Source organism: Aquila chrysaetos, chromosome 3, assembly GCF_900496995.4.
Source record: "Aquila chrysaetos chrysaetos chromosome 3, bAquChr1.4, whole genome shotgun sequence".
NCBI lineage: Eukaryota > Metazoa > Chordata > Aves > Accipitriformes > Accipitridae > Aquila > Aquila chrysaetos.
In genome coordinates, this window is record NC_044006.1 from 8,973,844 (window position 1) to 8,994,221 (window position 20,378).

Here is a 20,378-nt window from a genome sequence, read left to right on the forward strand (position 1 = left end):
AGGAAAACATTGCAAAAACAAGCTCTAAGACTGCATTCAATTGCTGACCTTTTCTCTTGTATGCACTGCTGTGAGAGTTCATAAAAATAAATATTGTAACACTGTGACCAGTGTTCAGAGCTCTAATAGAGGTCCTTCTTTAATAAAGCTCATATCTTTTTAGCAAATAAAGGGATGAGATAGCCATCGCTTAGTGCTACTTGAACTGGTTGACTTTTTTTAACAGAAACTCTTTGAGTTATTTGCATTTGTTCTCAGCTTTTTTTAATTGTATTTAAAGACCACCTATGTAAATTCTTAACATAGACCCAAAAAATTTAAAAGAATATGTATTGCAGAGGAAGAATGGCTTATAACATAAGAAGGATGTTATGCACGAATGGTCATACTATCTCTTACAGTGCTCAGCAATGGATACGGAATGAAAGCAAGTAAGAAATGTGGCTAGTATGATCTTTGCCCAAATACACCAACAATCAGCAATGCAGGGTCTTTTGGAGCCAGAGGTCAAGATGTTCTGGACCTTTTAATGGTTCCTTGTGTTTTCTAAGGATTTGACTGCTTTTTAAATAGATTCAAAGTTCTGGCTTCTACAGCATCCTATGGCAATGAGTTCAACAATTTTAATAGATGTATTTTGTGAAGTACTTCCTTTTGTTTATTTTAAGCTTACTGCCTAATAAGTTCATCAGATGTAATCAGTGGATTGAGACCAGCCCTGTGGATAAGGACTTGGGGGTATTGGTGGATGAAAAATTGAATGTGAGCAAGCAATGTGCACTAGCAGCCCAGAAAGCCAGTCGCATCCTGGGCTGCATCAAAAGAAACGTAACCAGCAGGTCGAGGGAGGTGATTGTCCCCCTCTACTCGGCTCTCATGAGACCCCACCTGGAGTACTGTGTTCAGCTCTGGGGCCCCCAACATAAGAAGGACATGGACCTGTTGGGGCGAGTCCAGAGGAGGCACACCAAGATCATCGGGGGCTGGAGCACCTCCCCTATGAAGACAGGCTGAGAGAGCTGGGGTTGTTCAGCCTGGAGAAGAGAAGGCTCTGGGGAGACCTTATAGCAGCCTGCCAGTATCTAAAGGGGGCCTACAGGAAAGATGGGGAGGGACGCTTTGTCAGGGAGTGAGTGTAGTGACAGGATGAGGGGTAACAGTTCTAAACTGAAAGAGTGTAGATTTAGATTAGATGTAAGGAAGAAGTTCTTAACGGTGAGGGTGGTGAGACACTGGAACAAGTTGCCCGGAGAAGCTGTGGTTGCCCCATCCCTGGAAGTGTTCAAGGCCAGGCTGGATGGGGCTTTGAGCAACCTGGTCTAGTGGAAGGTGTCCCTGCCCATGGCAGGGGGGTTGGAACTAGGTGATCTTTGAGGTCCCTTCCAACCCAAACCATTCTATGATTCTAGTATGCTATGTTCCCTTTTCTTGTTTCCCATTTTCCTTTTCCTATTATGTGATAGACCCTGCTTATCCCCTCATCATACTCGAGAAGCCATACCACACCTTGCTATTCTCAAAATGTTAGTAGCAGACTACAGTAGAACAACAGTTCTACTATCATCTTTACAGATCAGGTGCCTAGAACTCCATACAATGTCTTAAATATTCATGTGCTAGGGATTTATATAGTGGCATTTCAGTTTTCAGTTCCTTTCTTAATACCATTGCAATACTCTACTTGCCTCGTTTTGGCCACCACAAAACACTGACTTGACATTTACAGAGAATTTTTCATTTTATGTCCCTGGTTTTACAGTTCCACATAAATCAGCTTTTCTTAATTACATCCATATTCATTTCCTATGAAGGCACAAATACTCTGCTAATGTGCTTTCTCTATTATACTTAGGAATCTGTGTCTGCAAGCACTCAATCATTTGGCAAGAACAGGAGCTTTAATTCCTTCCTGGCTTAAATCAGTATATATCATGGATATATTTGGTTGGGCATGTTTAATGAAGAGGGGGAAGAAGGTAACTCACATTTCGCACCACTAATATTCCCTCTCCTCTGAACGGCAAACTGATTACCTCAATTGGCAGACAGAGAAGGCTCTGGGACGACCTCTTGTTCTGTTATTGTGGGCTAGAGATTCAATGTGATGTACGAAAAATCTTACACAGCAGGCTCAGTTGTTCAAACCCATTAGAACAGCCAAAGCATGTGCTAAACTTTAAGCATGCAGTCCAAACAGACTTGAAGTTAAAGAAGAATGGGTTGTGGTGTTTTCCATGGCATATCATTAAGATTATCCTTGACCTAAGTTTGGTGCTTGCACTCTGGTTTGAGAGCACTTCTGAATGCGTGTCCCCGGTCGGAGCTCTGCTGAGTGACTTAAGCAGCCCTGTATTAGCGTGAAGTTTTTACCGGACGATCTGAAGCCCCAGTGTGAGATGAAACACATAATTGGGGGCTACTAAAATTGATACTGCCTCTTGTCCAAGGACTTAGCACCTGATCAACTATACTACATGGCAGGTGAACTGTGAGCAGCTGTGGTCTCCTCATGCCCCTAACACCTTCAATAGCCCTGCCTCAGGGATATGCAATACAGGTTCATACCCTGTGGTGTGGATTTTGTCACTCCTAGTCATATGAAGATTTAGGTATCTAATTCACAAGGTCAAGCAGTTTAATCCCTCTGACCTAGATCATTATGATTCTGAAGCTGGGACAACCACTTCAGACAGCCAAGGCCTGGTTAACGTATCCAACTGAATGCGAAACCAGTATCAAAATGAGATCCCTAACTTACCTGGTTTGGGTTTTGTGAGTGAGGATTTGTCTGATCTGAGGTTGGAGGGAGCCGGCTTCAGTTTTGGGTTTGGGTTTTTTTTTTTAAATCTGAGGCTTTAAACTGAGCCTGCAATAAAGATGTACCTAGTTGCTAATATAAGCACTATAATAAAACATATTTTCCAGTGGACTGTGTAGAAAGCCAACAGCAAGGTTGCACAGCCTTCTGCATATCAACAGTAAAAAATAATTATGACCAATCAATAATATTTATATAAGGCTCTATCAAGTTTCCAAGTATAAGCATGGATTGAAATCTTGGCACAAATGAATTAAATGACAGATTGCCTACCGAGTTCAATGCATTGATGACTTCAGCAACAGCTTTTCAACCATTAGCATTCCAGAGTCGTAGGCAAATTTTAATGTTGGGATCAGTGTGAACAGCGTATACGCAGACGAGAGGATTGCTTATCAAACTTCATCATTGTTTTACAACATATTATCTCCAAGGTGCCATGCTGTAGAAGACATGAATAAAGAAGTGAATCACAGAACTTCTGTAAAGCACAGAAACTTTTTGAGCATCATTTCCTCCTCTGTTCCTGCCACATTTTACCTTCTTTCTTCAGGCATGGTGGCCATTTATAACTTCTTATAGATTGTGATTGTTACGGTTCAGGGGGAAATATATTGGGACTGGAGAGAAGGAAACCAAATTGGAACTTTTAATCCAAAACTAGATCTGAGAACTCAGCCCTTGAGAGAGGGATTTCAACAAAGCAGCAGTGGGCAAAGATCATAAAATGGAAGGTTATCCCTGCAAGGTTAGTTGCACTGACTCTTCAACAGAAATTGGTATCAATGGTGCATGATAATAAAAACCAAACCAAACCAAAACCACCTTGTGTTTGGTTCACAAACTTCTTTCTTGTTTTGACTTTTTGCAAACATGTCATGCCCCTAGGAGGTGAACCCACACAAAACCACAGTCAAGAACTGGATGTTTCCTGGGAAGCTGAGGATTGTTATTTAGCTCTTAAAATGCTGTGCTCTCAGGAAGGGGGAGATCTGAGCACTAAATGATACTTCTACTTCTGTTCTGGAACAGGAAAGATCTTGACTGAGCTCCTACAGTCACTGCTTGAGAATGCTTGGGGGTCTTCTGTCCCACTACTTCTCTGCAACTACTGGGGGGATACCCAGGAAGAAAATAACCACATTTACTTACTACATGGTGACTTTCATGTCATGACTGCAATGTGTTTGGAGAGCTCTCATTTCTAGTCCAGTTTTCCATTCTGCTTGCTTTTGCAGAGAAGGCATATGGCAGTACTTTTGATGGGTGGATCCTGTCAAAATAATTATATTAATTATTGTACAATGCAGGGGAGGTAAAAAAGACAAGCTGCTTGAAAGCGACAAATTACTGAAATAGTGAAGTTGGGTGATTTTTAAATTTTAATCAACGTCTTTCATTAAGTAAATCCTATCTGAATGCAGTGTTTCTGAAAGCATTGGCAACATGTAAGATGTCAATCCTATATCCACAGAAAGAATGTAGTTTGTCATGGCAGTACTACGTCACCTCCAAAGGACGTGATATTTGACTGACCAGCTTCTGAGTGAAATTTAAGTGTTGCTTATGACAGATAAATTTCTTATTGGTCTGACTAAGGGATCAACCTTTCCTTTCAAGTTATCCCAACCAACTAAGCAAACCCACTTAAGCATCTCTAATCACAGACCTGCTCAATATGAGTGTCGTCTTATAAAACAAGGAGAAAAGAAGGAGAGTACTCTGTGTCAAGGGATAGTTCTTCCCTGCTTTCATCTTGATACAGACTAAGTTTGGTTCCTTCCTGCTGACTTTTCCCGAAGTCATGGTCATGGAAGAAGGTTAGAGAATGCTGACAGATGATGAAGTGTCTCAACAGCATAGGAGCTGGATGGCTTAATGGGTCTTAAAAGATCAGTGTGAGACCAGTGATCTTAACGCTGCTGAGGATTAACTTAACTTGTATTTATTATATAATTCATTTTGTTAGGTGCTTAAAGCCATTGATAGTTGTCTTAATTATTTTGTATTTGAATAAAAACCAAACATAGTACTGCGGCTAAACTAGTACAGTTATGAATCTGGGCAGAATTTTGACCTGAACCAGTAGCACAACACATGTTCAATTATACCTATTCAACTTGGGAATCCTAATTGTCTCCCCTCTGGTGTTGGAAGTGTTTAGTCTTTTACAATGCTATGGTTTTACTGGTTTTTCTAGTGGCCATAGTCTATTGTGAGAAACAATACCCACTTCTGTAATATAAAAAGTATATTAAGACTATTTATCATCAACTTTTGTTTCATTTTGTTCACCTCACTCTGTACACACAGGAGAAAAATGGGGTCAAAGCTCCCTTTCTCCTTCTTCCCCACTGCTTGGATTTTACCTTTAAAATCAACCCTTTCATACAAACTTTGTTTTATTCTCATCTCTCTTTTCTAACTCGACAACTGTCGACAACTGTCACGCTGTGCAAACCATCACGAAAACTCTCGCTGAACTAAATGAGAACAAGATCTTGTCCATCCTTTGAGGACTGCTTTCAACATACACCGTCTCATCCTTCCCCCCAGTTTTTTCAGCCCTGTCATTGCAGACTTTGCCCCAAAGCAGGCAATGGCTCACATTTGCTCGAACTTCTGCTGCTCCATTCTCTTTCCCTCCTGTTGTTCTCTCCCTTGCCTCAAAAAAAAGCTTTGCCTTCATCACCCATCTTGTGTGCTGAGTGGGTATTTCTGCCTTCTGATGTTCTTCTCTCTATCCATATCTAATTTAATTCCCTCTCACAGTTTCTGAAACCTTCGCAAATTGTTTTCCATACTCTTTTTGGCCCTAATTCTGGGCTCGGTACCACCATCATAGCCGGAAATGCTGTTTCCAGCTGGAAATTCCTTGATATTGTTGATATTGAGGAAGTGGTTAGAGGACTATCTTGAGCTGTTCTGGCTGCCAGCCTAGCCTGGAGGCTTCTTTCGATAAGTATCAAGAAACTATAGCAAGATAAAAAATTACTCCGATACTTACACTACCACCCAGAATTCAGGACATGGAAGATGTCCAAAAGCCTATTCAGTTCTCCTGCCTGGATTCCAACTATTTCTGCTTGTGCTATTGTATCCTTTGCACATACCTTCACATTGTGTTCATTCCCTTAAATATCTATCCAATATAATTTCTATTTCCAATTGCATTATCATGTTCCATTAAACTCAGTTCCTCTAACCTTCAGACACTTCTTACTATGTTTTCTCAAATTCAGCCCTTAGATTAGAAGGTCTGTGGGTCAGGGATTTGTTTTTCTGGTGCTGTTGTTATTTTCTTAGAAATTTATTTTCTATGCATAGTAAATCCATGCTAACGCCCTAAAGTATGGTGGTGACAGATACAGTGAATTAAATGGGACAATCCTCTCCAACCTCACTCATCTTCCAGGCATAATAACCAAAGGATCCAAGAGTGTCTTGCAGTCTCAAATCTAAATCAGTGTTTGCTAACTTCCATTTCTCTTTTCTGTTTACTACAATGCATTTTCTCAGTTAAGCATTCTTCTATACAACCAAAATCATCATGTGGACATACAACTCTCAGTAGGAGAGGCAACTGCAGTAGCTATCATTCTTCACTTCAAACCTCTTAGAATTGTTTATCATAGGGCTTTCTTTCAGAAAGAAGGAAAGTTTGTCTAACAATACTGTATTAAATGCGCTGCAAACATTTTCCCCTTTCTTCTAAAACTTTAATTAAGAAGAAAACAGAAGTCTGACCAGTAAGAGACAAGTTAGGTAAGTAAAAGTGTGTTATAATGCACCACTAAGAAGTGATTGTTCAGAAGTGGTCAGGGGCAAAGCATAAAGAAAAAAGTCTTGAAATAGGAAGGTCCTAAATGCTTTTGTTTGGGGTTGCGTGTTTAGGTCGATGGCAATCAAGCTGGCTTAAGTGACCATGGAGGTAGGTGATAGCTTCTGAACATGGTGCTGACTTAACAGCGTTTCAAAAAGGTTTTTCAAGATACTTTCTTAATTGCGCCACCAAAGAAGAAATACCTACTCTTGCAAGGCAGACTGAAGTTATTATAGAAAAACCAACCCAACTTTCTTTGCTTTCCTTAGTTGAGACATATTTCACATAGGTATATCGCAGAGGAACTTTTAAGTACCTCAGTTCTAGAAACCCTTTTGATGCTAAAGCACAAGCTTTTGTTTTTGCAGCTTAGTTTTGTGTATTTCCATTCTGTTGCAAAAGAAAGACTCCTTCCATGACTTACTGAATTTTATGACCCCTGACATGAAGATACCGTGAAAGTAGCTGGTGAAGTAGAGGTGTGATTTGCAGGCAGCGACAAAGAGCGTACTTCTAAATTCTGCCGAACTAGGAAGTCTTAAGCTAACAAATACAATTAAATGTCACTAAATTTTTCATAAAAGCTATTTATGTGAATTGCGATAAACACAGTGGTGTACACATTCTCAGGATATCAGTCACTTGAAAGTGTAGGAGATCCTTGAGTTTCATGAAGTCTTAAGCAATTTATGACGACTTTTCTATGCTTTTATGCTTCAGGCAATGATTTGAAAACAGAGAGTTTTCTTACTAGTATTGTAAGGCTGAAGTATAATATGTGTCACTCTGAACCAGAAAGGTTTTGAATGCCGAGGATGGAAGGAGTTACGCTTTACTTCATCCTTCAAGTGTTTGTGTATTTTTGAAATAACAAAAGCCATCATTCCCTTTCACTTGTAGCATGGGGTGTTTTTTTTAGCGTGCTATAGAATTGGGCCTCCTTTGTCGAAGAGATCTCGAGCGTGTTTGTCTTGATCCACACGGAAGACTCGCATGCGGAGTCTTGTCACGATCCAGATGTCACCGCCCTGCAGCGACACTCGTGAGGTCGATGACCGGTCCACCCCATAGATGCGTGTGAAGGCGTACGCACGCAGCTCACCAGCAACGCGACACACAGTCCACCTTCGGGCGGCCGCTTGCCTCCGGTCGGTTAAGCCAAACTATGACGAACTCGCACTCCGGAGCACAGCCGCGCCTGGGTCGGGCGCGTCCTCTGCCACCTCACCGAACGTCCGATCGACCTCCCAAGGCTTCGCGGAAGGTTTTGCGGCGCGCGGCCCAGACGCGGCGCTGGGAGCAGCCCTCGCCCAGGGCGAAGCCTCCCTCCCTTCGGCCGAGCCCGGCCCGCCGCTTACCCCGGCCGGCGGCCCCCCCGGGACGGGCGGTGCCGGAGGGGGACCGCAGCGGGCGGGAAGTAAAGGCGACACCGAAAGAGACGGAGGCGGCCTCGAAGGCGAAGGGCGGCCCCGGCCCCTCAGGCCGCGCCGCCGGCTGCGCTGTCCATGGTGTGAGGCGAGGCGCGGGCGCTCGCGAGGGGAGGGCGAGCGGGAGGGCGGGGGAGGGGAGGGGCGGGGAGCCGACACTAGGCGGCCCGCGCGGGGGGGAGGGGGGGGGAGGGCCCGCCCCGCCCGCGCCGGGGGAGGGCTGCGGCCCGGCGGCGGCGGCGCGCGCCCTGAGGCGCCGGCCGCGGCCGCCGCTCGCGGACGGCACGAGACCGGGCGCTCCCGGGCGCGCGGTCACGTGCGCGCACCGCGGTCACGTGGGCGCGCTGCTCGCCAGGCGCGTGCCCCCGCCCCGGCGGCGGAGGCCCCTCAGGACAGGATGTAGTCCCGGCTGGGGGCGGCGGAGGGATAACCGGGCGGCGTCAGCTCCCTCTCCGGACCCAGCCGCAGGGCGCGGCGCCTCCTAGCGGGGCCGGGGTAGATCCCGCCGCCGCCGCTGCCGCCACCGGCTCCCCCCTCCGTCTCTCTCGCGAGAGGCCCCCCCCGCCCCCGGCTCGGCGGGGTTATGTAACCCGCCCGCCCGCCGCTGCCGGGGCGCGGCCCGCGGGGCGGGATGGGGGCCAGGCCAGCGGGAATCAACCGGGGCTCGGGCCCCCTCCCCCCCCGGGGCGCGGCCCCCTCCCCTCCCGCCGGACAATGAGTCCCGTATGCTAATGAGAGTCTCGCGTCACTTCCGCTCTTTCTCGGCCGCCATCTTGGCCAGGGCAGGTTCTGGGCAGGAGGGACCCGGCTGTATTGTCTGCAGGGCGCCCAGGGAGCCCCCCACCCCCCCCCCTCCGCCCCGGAGCCCCACACCCCCCGCCCCGGGGACCGAGCCCAGTGAAGCCGCCGCCGCCGCCGCCGCCCCCGCCCTCCCGGGACCCGCTCACCATAGGCCACCCCCCGCACACTCGCCCCCCCCCCCCCCGGCACCCACCCCCCCCCCCCGCCGCCGCCGCCGCCGCCATCCAGCCCCCTTTGTCTCCCCCGCGCCGCCGCCGGCTCCGCTCCGCCCGCCCGCCCAGGGACCCGGGCGGCGCCAGGGAGGCAGCTCCGCGCACCCCCACCCCCAGCACAGAGGTGCCGGGGGAGCGCCCGCCCTCGCCGCTGAGGAGAGCCCCAGTCAGGTAGGTGTGTGCGTGAGTCCGCGGTCCGACCCGGGCGGGGGCAGCCCCCGCCCGCCCGCCCCCTCTCCCTCTCTCCCTCCTTCCCTCCCTTCCTCCCTCCGCCCGGCGGTGCCGCGGCCCCCGGCAGCCCCCGGCCCCGGCGGCGGGGCGGGAGTCCCGCGTCCGCCCCGAGGGGCAGGAGCCCCGGCGCCCTGCCCTGCCCCGCCGCAGCCGGGGGGCTGCGGAGTTTGGCGGGCGGGCCCCCTCCCCCGGCCGCACACATGTTGGAAGAGACTTCGCCGCCTCGGGGAGGGCCGGTTCCGCTCCGGCCGGCTGCGGGGACCGCTACGCTGCCGGCTTCGGTCCCTTCTGCCCGGGGCCCGCGCGGCAGATGCAGTCCCAGCCTCCTCCCTTCCCCCTCCCGGCGGGGGGGGGGGGGAGGACGGGACCCGGGACCGCACACGGATGCGTCCCGAGAGCGGCTGCGATGGCGGTAAGGCGAAGTGAGCGGGATGATGAGTGCGGTGAAGGGGTCCGGCATCCCGGCGCTGCCCGCAGCGTGCCGGCAGCCGGGCGCGGGTCCCCGCTGGCGGAGTTGGCGCCGAAGCGAGGTCGGAGAGCGGCGCTGGCTGCTGGGCGATGAATGGGGAGCAGCCTCCCTCCGGCGGCCGAGGCGGCTCTTGCCTGCGGGCAAAGGCGCGATCCGCCGCCGCTACCCCGAGCCGAGCACCAGCTGCAGGATGGAGCGACGTTGACTCACCCGTCCCTCCTTTCCCTACCCTGGGCTATAGTTACCGACACCCGTTTCTCAGACAAAGGCTGGGGGAAGATCAAACCCTAAAGCCTCGCTCCGCTACCGGGAGCTGCACACAACCCCCCCCCCCCTCCCCTCACGCACCCCCTTCGCTCGGTGGCTGCAGCCCGGGGGCGGAGGAGGCGGGCTGGGGTGCGGGGGGGGGGGGGGCAAGATTTCCAAAACAAGCACCACGGTGTACGCGATGCTGGCGGTGCCCCCTCACGGGCACACCCCCACCCCCGTTAAATCGGTATTGTTGCTCCCGGTTTATGGCCGTGGAAGAAAAATAACCAGCCCCCACCCAAAATGCACCGCAGCCCGGTCGGCGGCGCCGAGTGCGGGAGGGAGGCAGTAGGGGGCGCCCTCCCCTCGCCGGGCAGGGCTGCGGCGGGCGCGGGGGGGGCTGGGGGAGGCGGGGGAGGGAGGGGAGCGGGGGGGGGGGGGGGAGGGCCGGCGGCGCGGCCGCAAAGCGGCGTCTGCGGCCCCGCCGGAGGGGCTGCCCCGGGCCCCTGCGCCGGGCGGGACGGGCTCCTGGCGTCGTACCTGCCGTCCCGGAGCCGGCCTCGGCCGCCTGGTTTGGGGGGGGGGGGGCGTCGGTCCGCTGGCGTAGAGGTCGGAGGGCAGGGCTGAGGTTGGCGAGGGAGAGGTGGGAGCCCGCGCTGGGCGAGCGGGAGGGCTTGGAGCACATGGAGGGGGTCTGTCGGGCGGTTTTGCGAGGCTTCTGCGGGAGGGTGTTAGTAATTGTACCGAAACTTGGTTGTGGCTTGTGGTGCCATTTGCTTTATCAACTTGCATGGCTTTTTTTCTCACGTTCTGAGCGCATGGCTGCAGTGGTAGAAACTTGGAGTGTGAGGCGTTGCTAAAGCATCGAGTGCTTTGTCTGGGGCCATAGGCGAGAGTCCGGATAACTGGGCACTTTGACGTTCTGATATTCTTTGTTTACTGGATGTATTTAAGCCGTTTGGTAGGTGTGAAAGAGGTTTTCATTCCTTTTAGAGAAATTCCGTTTTGGTTTTTTTTTTTTAAAGATTGTTTTTACTAGCTACGTTTCTATTTATTTTTTGCTACTATTTTCTATTTCTGTTTGGAGGTATAAGGTGTGAGATAATGGAGATGCATGATTCCTACCTGTCAGGGTAGCATGGACCACCCTTAGGTGGCTCCTGTGTGGCACAGCCTGTATGTGCTTGCTGCAGGCCACCAGCATTGTTCTCTCTTGCAGGGTCTCGGCTACTTGGAAAAACTTTCACTTGGGGACTCTGGTAACTGTAATAATTACAAGTTGCCATCCTTCTAGGTGAGAAAGATGGATCATCCTGTTTAAAAAAGGGAAAAGCTTTTCGGTTTTTTTGTTTTTTTGTTTTTTTTTTTTCTTTTAATAACAAAACAAACCAAAGCTTGGTTCCTTTTTAGATGTGCTTTGGCAGATGTTGGGCAGTAATTTGATATCAGCACATCAACATCTACCGTGGTACGTGTTGAAATCTTAAAACATTAAAAAGAGACAACAGAAGAGAAACACCCTATTGTTAATAAAATTGCACTTGAGGCTGATGGGTTGTAACAGGATTGTCGCCTTTCCTGAAGATAATTACAACAAATACTTAAATGAACTTCAGTCAAAATAGAGGTGTCCTTTTTCACACAGAACAAATAACTTGTTCTCCTCCAAAAGTAATGGTGAGCTAAATGCTTTTGTACTATTTTTTAATAGTAAGCTGCCCTTTACTAAAATTATTATTTATTTTGTAATTAACCTTTAAAAATGACTTTTTGGTATCTAATAGAAATGAGATGCTTCCAGTGTTTGGGGATGACTCTCTAAGATTGTTGCAAACTGATACATTTTTAGTAGCCCATTATTAAAAAAAATATTTAATTTTTTATTTAACTTGGCGTGATGATCCATCAGACAGGTTTATAGAAAGCATCTCTTTAGGTTACTACTATTTATGCTTCAAAGTATATTGTGTGGAACTACTAGAGCTTAAAAGTCATTAAGAGCTTGTAAGATCACTTGTGTTCAGGTTTTAGGAGGGAGATGTTTTTTGGATATGCAAGGGATGGGGAAGGCGAAAGAAAGGTGGCTGGCTGTGTTTGCCTGTAGGTAAGACAGACAAGTGGTGAACAGTGTCTGCTGCTCAGAGTGCTTAGGAATGAAAAACCTTCACAGGAGAGGAACTTCTTGACTGTTTTGGAAAGTTCATGCCCTACAGTGTTGAGCATCAGCTGCACAAACAAAACATCTAGGAAGACTGCATGTGCTCTTCAGGATGAGATGAATAACTTAAATTTTTTTTCTGTATATGTAGGATAGAAGTTACCAGTTGTCAGAAGATGCCCATTAGCATTTTCAGAATTGGTATGTGTCACTTACAGTGGTATATTACAACAGCATTTTAATTAAGCTTTAATAATATAAAGTATCATTTGTTAGGTACTTACCAAACTGAACTGTACAGTTACTGAATTCGCTATTAAATTCTAGATGAATGCACGTACAAATTTTCTGTGAAAGGTAAGTTGTGCTTCTGACACACTGTGGAGTGAGTAATAGGTGATTATTCCCAACCCAGCTTTACCACTCCATAATAATAGTAAATACTGAAAGCAGATATTAAAATTTAAAGTAGCATTCCTGGAATACATAAGCATAGCAGAATCTTAGCAGTAGTCAAAAGTCATATAGTCCAAATACGTATTTTGTAACATTTTATTAAGATGGCAGCTGATTTGATTGATGTAAAGAAAGAAATTGGAACAAATTATTTTGTGGGAGCAAAGACAGTGCTCATGGGTTAATGTATTTATTTTGAGATGGCTGCAAATAAGATTTAGTGGCTCAACAGGAAATTTATTGGGGTGTGTTTTGTGATTTGGGTTTTGGGGGGGGGTGTTTTGGGTGTTTTTTTGGTTTGTTTTTTTGGTGTTTTTTTTTTTTTTTTCCAGAAAGGGGAAGTTATCTTTGCTCTGCTACTTGAAGTTGGTTTGAGAGACAAAATTTTATACACTGGGAATGAACAAAACAGTATGAGATATGACAAGGATCATAGTCTAAAGTCTGTAGGACATGGGTGCCGGGAGAGAGGCAGTGAATAGCTATAGGACTGCAATTGATCAGCTGATTAGTGTGGTCCACAGGTGTCATTTGATCTGCTTTATCTGCATGGGCAAAGATGGGATATTTTTTAAACTATTAGTTCAGCTGAGTTTGTATATTAATAATGCTATGTTTGCTGGGATATTTTTTTTTTAAAATGCATGTAACATGCTTGTTTAAAAAGATAACAGCTGACTATGTTGGCCTGCATCTAAACAAGCATTACAGTATTTTTTTTTTAAATTAAATTAAGATCTGCTCTATGCTTAGATTTTATACATATATAGGGTATTTTTTTATTTACATAATTTTACCAGTATAATTGTTAATGTGGAGGTACTCCTGCTCATATAATATGTTGATACAAGTGTATGTTTTTTAATAATAGCATAAGTGATGGAGATGAGAATAAAAGGTGCTGGTGTAAGGGTAATGTAATGTAAATGTCTCTATATGCATTGGAAGAAAAAGAACTTCTGATTATGTTAATTTAGTTTAAAAAGAATCCTATACCTTCTGTATATGTAGAAGGTTTGTTTTGACTCGCCTGACACATTTGGGGAAGAATGCCCTTGCTTTCCTAGTCAGGATGGCCAAATTGACCTGTTCATTTTGAGCTTTCAGGAAGTACTTAGATCTGGTACAAAAACCGCATACATGTTCTAGGTTTGAATAACGACATTTTTAGAGAGGGTGTGACTCTTATTTATCTACCTGAGGGCCATATGCCTCAAGGAAAAAACTACATTGTTCAGAGCTTCACTATAGCTAGCTCTTGTTGGAAGGCAAACATGAGGCTTGAATTTAGTGTCTCACTCTTATTTCACATTAGTGCTTTTGAATGTGTATGACGGTTGATGGTTTTGAATAAGAATGGAATAAATACCTTTTTTTTTCTGCAGTGAGTCACTTCAGTTACCGCCATTTATACCCTTTTTTTTTTTTAAGGTGGCATTAAAGATGATTTGGATGAAAACTGATACTGGCTGTTGGGTCCTAAACCTGCATAGCTGACTGTATGAACACATCACACCTGTGGGTTCTTGACTGTCCAGATCATGTGGCAAAATGGTTCATTTAAATCTACTTCTCAAGTAGTACCTAAACAATTTACAAGAAATAGAAACTAAGTAACTATGTAAACAGCCTGTCCCCTGAAGTAACACTCTTCAGCTCATCCAGTCATTTAAATGTGGGAAAGGGCATGCTCTCAAGCCTGGCTTCACTGTTTGATGTTTCTTCCCTACCCCCAGCTCCTCTTCTCTCTTTCAGGCCTCAGCCTTCAGGCATTCTTTCTTTCACCCTTTTTTACCTCTTCTGTGTATTGATTTCTGATGCAACTCTGGATCTGGTAGTCCTTAGCTTGTGCTGCAGCTGGGCCAAAGTAGTTGTTAGTGATGCAGATTCATAGCAGCAACAGTAAGGGGGCAAGATGTCTCTTGAAATCTAAGTAGGCAAAATAATTGTCTTAAATGCTTTTTTCCCCCTAAAAAGTCAAACTTAAGTTTGTGATCTTGTTTGTTTGTTTGTTTTGTTTTGTTTCCCCATTCCTGCTGCTGCTGCTATGAAGCCTTTTGAATATCGAAGGTTCCTGAGTCAGACCGAAGACAGCAGTAGCTGAGGTGGATTAACGCTGGAATGTAGTCAGGGATTGGAACACTTGGGAGCTATGCTTAGACAGAAAGGGAAAGAGGTAAGAAATGTGAAGTGGTAAGACTGATTTTAAGCTCTTGTTCACAGACTTTACCCAATCGTGTAATGCCAGCATTTGTGCACAGCGTGTGTGAAGTGGTAAGGCAAAGGAAAAACAATTAGCATCAGCCTACTTCACTGACTATTTTTACACTTTAAATACGCAGATGCTAGCCAGTTGGCGAGATCCCTTCAATATCTAATATATCTACTATCTGAGAAAGCATGTATTGGCAGAGGTTTGGATGAGCTTGTAAAAGTATTTGTATGCTCTCTTTTGTTTCATTGATTTGTTCTGCCACTTATATCAGCATGCAATGCAAGCAATGCATTTTACTAGTTAGGACACACTAAGGGATGCAGTTTCACTATTGGTTTAAATATATCTGTGTCTGTGCTGCCACTGAAAGGGGTGGTATGAGCCCTGCCACCTTACTCGTACCAGTCCTAGCGCTTCTGTTTGGGTGAGTGAAGGAACTGCTCTGCCTGAAAAACACTCCTTTTCATTTGGATCATGTCTCTGCTCTGGCTGATGACACAGTAGTGATGTCAGGAAAACATGACACAGAGGAGACAGGACTACCATTTTCACTTGCAGTCTAATCTGATTGCAGTTTCACAATCAGTGTAATCCAATCATAAATTATGTGTATATTGATTCCATGCTTTGTTCTTGCACATTTTACAGAGACTTCTATGCTGCTTTGTTTAATTATACAAATGTTTTTGTGAGCTTTGGATTGAAAATTTCAAGATGATTCTTGATTTAATTTAAATGGTAAATGCTAATTCATAAAACGTGCTTATCTTTCCAAAATAATTTTTATTCTGAGATTGTTCATGCTTAGCTACAATCTCGATGAGGATTATTTTGGAATTGTAGAGCATATTCGTGCAGCCTTTTTTCCTGATCACTGAAGTGTGGATATCATGGTGTAAGCAAATAATATCCTTCGTGCTTCAGTGATCTCCAATCTCAATTTCAAATTTCAGCAAGATATGCAGGCTTCGTTACATTTCAAACTGAAATCTTTAAGAAATAGCCCTAAAAAAGTGAGGCTATCATATTGAGTATGTATATTACATATTGATTACATATTGCACATATGTGGATGCGTATAAACGTTTATCTTTGGAAATCTTGAACAGTCACAAAATACATTATTTAAGATGGCAGTAGGTGTGTAAGCCTACTTCTTGAGCTGCTGGTGCCTCTAATTTAAAATTTCCTATGCACGGAAGTATAGCATGCCCTAGAGAAAGGATGCAATTTAAAACTGCTTTTCAGAATGCAGTAGAGATTGCCACAATTGGTGTGGTTTTTGTCATGTGTGTTCAAAAGACCCTTCTTTAGAAAGCATTCAAATTTAGCTAACAGCATTCTTTAACATACTTAGGCCTATGTCATTAAAATAAGAAAGCCCAACAGAAATTCCCAGCAGACTGTAAGGTAGCAGATTATTCATCAAGAATAGAAATAAAGAGTTGTGGTTCCCAAAGCAATTGAAATTTAGCCATTTTATATTTTATTTTGGGGCATAGAAATTACACAGTGTACAGAACTTCAGTACTAAAAGTTGATAAGGAAATAGTTAAATCCCTTTCAGTTTTGCAGTTAGTGTACACACCCACCAGATGGAGCTTCTGGCACCAGTGGAAAATTCCAGAAATCAAGCAAGAATGAGAAGTGTGTGAATGACTTAGAAGATCCCTGTCTGCTGGACTGCAGAAGAAATTTTTTTAAACTTTAAATAAAAAATGAATGGCGAGTAAAACGTATCAGCCTTACTGATTCCTTTCACTAGAACTGTCTTCCATAGAATTTTTTCCTCTGATGGGAAGTTGGAGTTCTTAGTGCAAGAGTCACCAAGCTGAAGCTACACAGTAAAACAGTTTCATAAGCCCTTGCTGAAAATTGCATATAACCACTGAAACAGCATGTTAAGGTTTTTAGCCTAAGGATTTCCTCCAAAGGATTTTAAGTGTGGTTTGGTTTTGGGTTTTTTTACTACCACATTTTAGATGGACTTATCTCCTCTCCTGAAGCAATGTTTACATAGGATGTCCAGAGAAGTGGTGTGAAACAGTCCTTTTTGTTTGACACACAACTTGAAATTTTTATGGAGGTAGCTGATTTAATCTCTGAAGTGATTTTTAATTTTTTTTTTAAATTCTTTTTCTGACACAGGGACTTTTAAGAAATAGACTATTTGACTACGAGGGGGAGTTGGAGTGGTTTCATGTGAACAGTGCTGCAAATTTTACAATGCTTTGACCAGATAGCAAAATATTTCTATTGATCTCCTTCAGTGCCAATAATCTTGGTTTTAAAACAACACATCAGGTGTTTCCAGAGGGTTTGATTTGGGTTTTCTGTTCACTTTATATCTTTTTAATGTGCCTGGTCCTGTTTTGGATGTAGCCACAAGTTAAAGGACCTTGGATATAGAAACAAGTTAAAGGGCTTGGGGGCTTCTGCTTGCTGATGTGCTAGCTGAAGGTTGAATTGAAGTGCTGGATCTAACGTGGCAGCTGTGCACACAGAATTATCTAGTTGGAGTTGAGAGGTGTTTGCTAGACCGAAGTTAGCCAAAGACCATCATGTTAGGGGCAGAAGCTTGGTGTTGCAGATGGTTGAGCTGATTAGGCTGAGGCAGCGCGCTGTTTAAAATGTTGCCGTGAGAATGCACATGCTGTTACAAAACAGCCTCCATCCTAGGATTATAGCAGACTTGAAAAATGAGCCCTTAGTTGTCTGTCATTTCGGATGTGCTGCGAAACTGCAAATCTCATTACCTTCACAGGAGATGTGGGTGCACAGCCCTCTGAAAACTAGGCCAGAAATGCTTAAATAAGGAGGAAAGAGAAGCAAAAATGCTTAATGTAAGTCAGTGATAGACGTGTTGGGAGTAGACTGTTCACTCAGTGCAGGGAGGGGAGATGCTTAATTGCAACTCTTAACCTTTTCAAGGAAGTTTTCGGTAGTTTCCAGTTCTTCCAACTTCTCTGTTCTCCTTGATGTTTCTGATCCTGGTATTTTTTTATTTGTTCACTCTTCCCCGAGATACCTTTCTGCTTCCTGACTATCACTCTTCCTCGCTCAGCTGTCCTGTAATTGTCAGGTCCCAGAGTCCCAGCCTCCACCTTGCTGCAGGGACAGGCCATCATTGTCTTCATGTGAATATAGAATAATATACACCATCATACTATATAGCATCACTTAACCTGCATACGTGAGGAGGCTGCTTTTCCATTGCTGTGGGAACCATAGGTTAATTTTCTTGCATATTTTTCTGGTATTTTAAGAGAGTTCACTCAGTGTTGCACTAACAGCCTTCTTTGCAAATCTATTTCATGGCTGGCTTTTTAGAGCATGCTATTAAATGCAGTTAGCTGGGCAAATTGTTAAAAGTAGACCTTATTTTAAATGCAGTTGGAATAGGGAGATAAAAAGTACAGTATCACGAAACTAGCAGTCTTGTTTCATTTCATCCAGGAACATATAGCTGCTGTCAGCTCTGATATATGCTGCTATGTTGCACTGTTATATGTAAACCGAGAACAACCTCAGCTTTAAATACTAGCAAAATAAGGGCTAAAATAAAAGAATTCTGGATTATATAAAGTCAGAAAAATGCCAGATGCTTGGTGATTCTCATTAGCAACACAATGCAGGGAAATGATACTCAGTCTTCGGGAGGCCCAGTATGGGATGAAGTACTTCCCTGTGCTCAGTATTGGTATCTTCAGGCTGATACACTAATTGTCACTGATCTGCTCTCAAGGCTGATCGGTCCTTATCCAGAAATGTGCTTTCTGCATTGAGGATTCAGTGGGAGAGAGGTAATTTGGACTTGATAGCGATACAGGGGCACAAATTCTACTTTCTAGTTAGAAAATAATCCAGTATGAAACAAAATAACCCATCATCCTTACCTGTTTGAAGATATGGCTAGTGGTCTTGTTAAAGCATATGCAGTTTTGCCTCAATGTGAAGTATTTTAATAATTTTGTCTTTTTAAATCTCTTAGAACATTTTAGTATCTTCTGTTGAAACCATACTTCCTGAAGAAAAACAATCTGTACTTTAAGCTGTGGATGTTCTGCCTGAATAATCAACAGAGATTAAAATCTAACAATTTTAAACAGTAAAACCCCTTATTACTTGGAAAAGTAATTGTACATGACACAACAAATTTTGCTTTTATAAACTTTAGATTTGGTTGTTCCAAACTTCATGATACTAATGTTATGTCTTGTGTTTCCAGTCTGTTCAAGACTGAGTTTCTGTCCATGGGTGATGTGAGTTGAAGAGGTCTCAATTTCCTACAGATGCATAATCATTTACATGCCATTACCCAAAACAGTTTACTTCACATCTTCCTACTAGCAGCATTGTAACTGAAAATTTTAATCTGAATATTTCCCAAATGAATGGATGTCCCCAGGGTCGTGGCTGACAGCCATGTCACCTGTTTGATCTCCCGTTGTCTTGTAATTTAAGGTGGGGACTGTGTTTGTATGGGAACCTTCTGGGAAAAATGACCTGTACAAGGAAGCGCTGTTGGTATTTTACTGAATGTATCTTACTTACACAGGGTGCAGTTATGCTGCTGGTACTAATAGCTCAGATGAGGTGTAAACTGAGGTCCTAAACACGTCAGTTATGAGTTGTGAATAGGAGCGTTTGTCTCTGTATCCTGCTGGATTTCTGAATTGGGTAACTTAATTGAAATCTGAGCACTAAAATATTCCTCAGGTAGCATCACCCAGCGGAATCTGTTGTTTAATCCACAAACCTGCTAAAACTTCCTGCAGCACTGTTAACTTGCTGGAGTGCACTCTACAGTAGCTCCGTGTCAGTAAAGGTACCGTAAATGTGGTTTATAATTAGCTTTGGAGTCCTTCGCAATGAAACGTACGTTATAAATGTAAGATTGCCCTTATTACATTTCTTATCTCTTGTCTTTAACACTTTGTTTTGTACAGCAGGATATGATCCTTCTTCTATGTCCGGGCTTTGGCCTCACACAGTAGGTGTAATATAATCCCTGAGGTGGGCGTTCTGGAAGGAGAATTATTTTTGGAGGCTTTTGCATGAAACTTGTCCAATGAGTCTGAGACGCCCAAGCACCATTAATTTTGGAGGTAAATGCCTCATAATACATACTGAATAGATTGGGAAGAGTTAAGATTTTCATTTGGCAAAGTATGGGCAAAAAATAGTTGAAAGGATAGTTCTGACTGTTTACTTGTGACGTTTGGACATTTTGCACTTAAAGGAACACCAACTTGAACTCTAGAAAAATTGGGAGCGTGGGGGGCTTTGTGCTCAATCAGTCTGGCAGCTTCACTGCATATCAATTGGTTTCCTGGTTCCCCCTCTTTTGGTTTACTAAAACCAACAGGGGCAAAAGTGAAAGATTATTTTGACTGCAAGAGAAACAACCAGACTCCCTGAAGTACTCTCTCATGCTGAAACAAACTGGGGAAAACCTGTGACTTGTGATGCGGAAGTTCAAAGAGACATAATTTAAGTTGGCTGTCCCTTTAAGTTAT

The 20,378-nt window shown here is 44.7% G+C and overlaps 1 protein-coding gene across 29 annotated transcripts in view; it reads left to right on the forward strand.

Annotated features, from left to right (window-relative positions):
* The first annotated feature begins 9,080 nt into the window (after positions 1 to 9,080).
* LOC115339936 (activity dependent neuroprotector homeobox) overlaps positions 9,081 to 20,378 on the forward strand; it is a 35,515-nt gene continuing 24,217 nt past the window's right edge. For 2 of the 29 annotated variants that reach the window (XM_041122504.1, XM_041122513.1), the window contains exons 1-7: positions 11,261 to 11,324; positions 11,441 to 11,498; positions 12,340 to 12,389; positions 14,076 to 14,162; positions 14,698 to 14,820; positions 16,427 to 19,687; positions 19,809 to 19,967. Coding sequence is in view for 4 of the 29 variants with exons in the window: in XM_041122518.1 (XP_040978452.1) it covers positions 19,931 to 19,967 (37 nt within the window). In the remaining 25 variants the exon portion in view is untranslated. The other 27 variants (XM_041122512.1, XM_041122514.1, XM_030010604.2 and 24 more) reach the window with 25 other exon arrangements.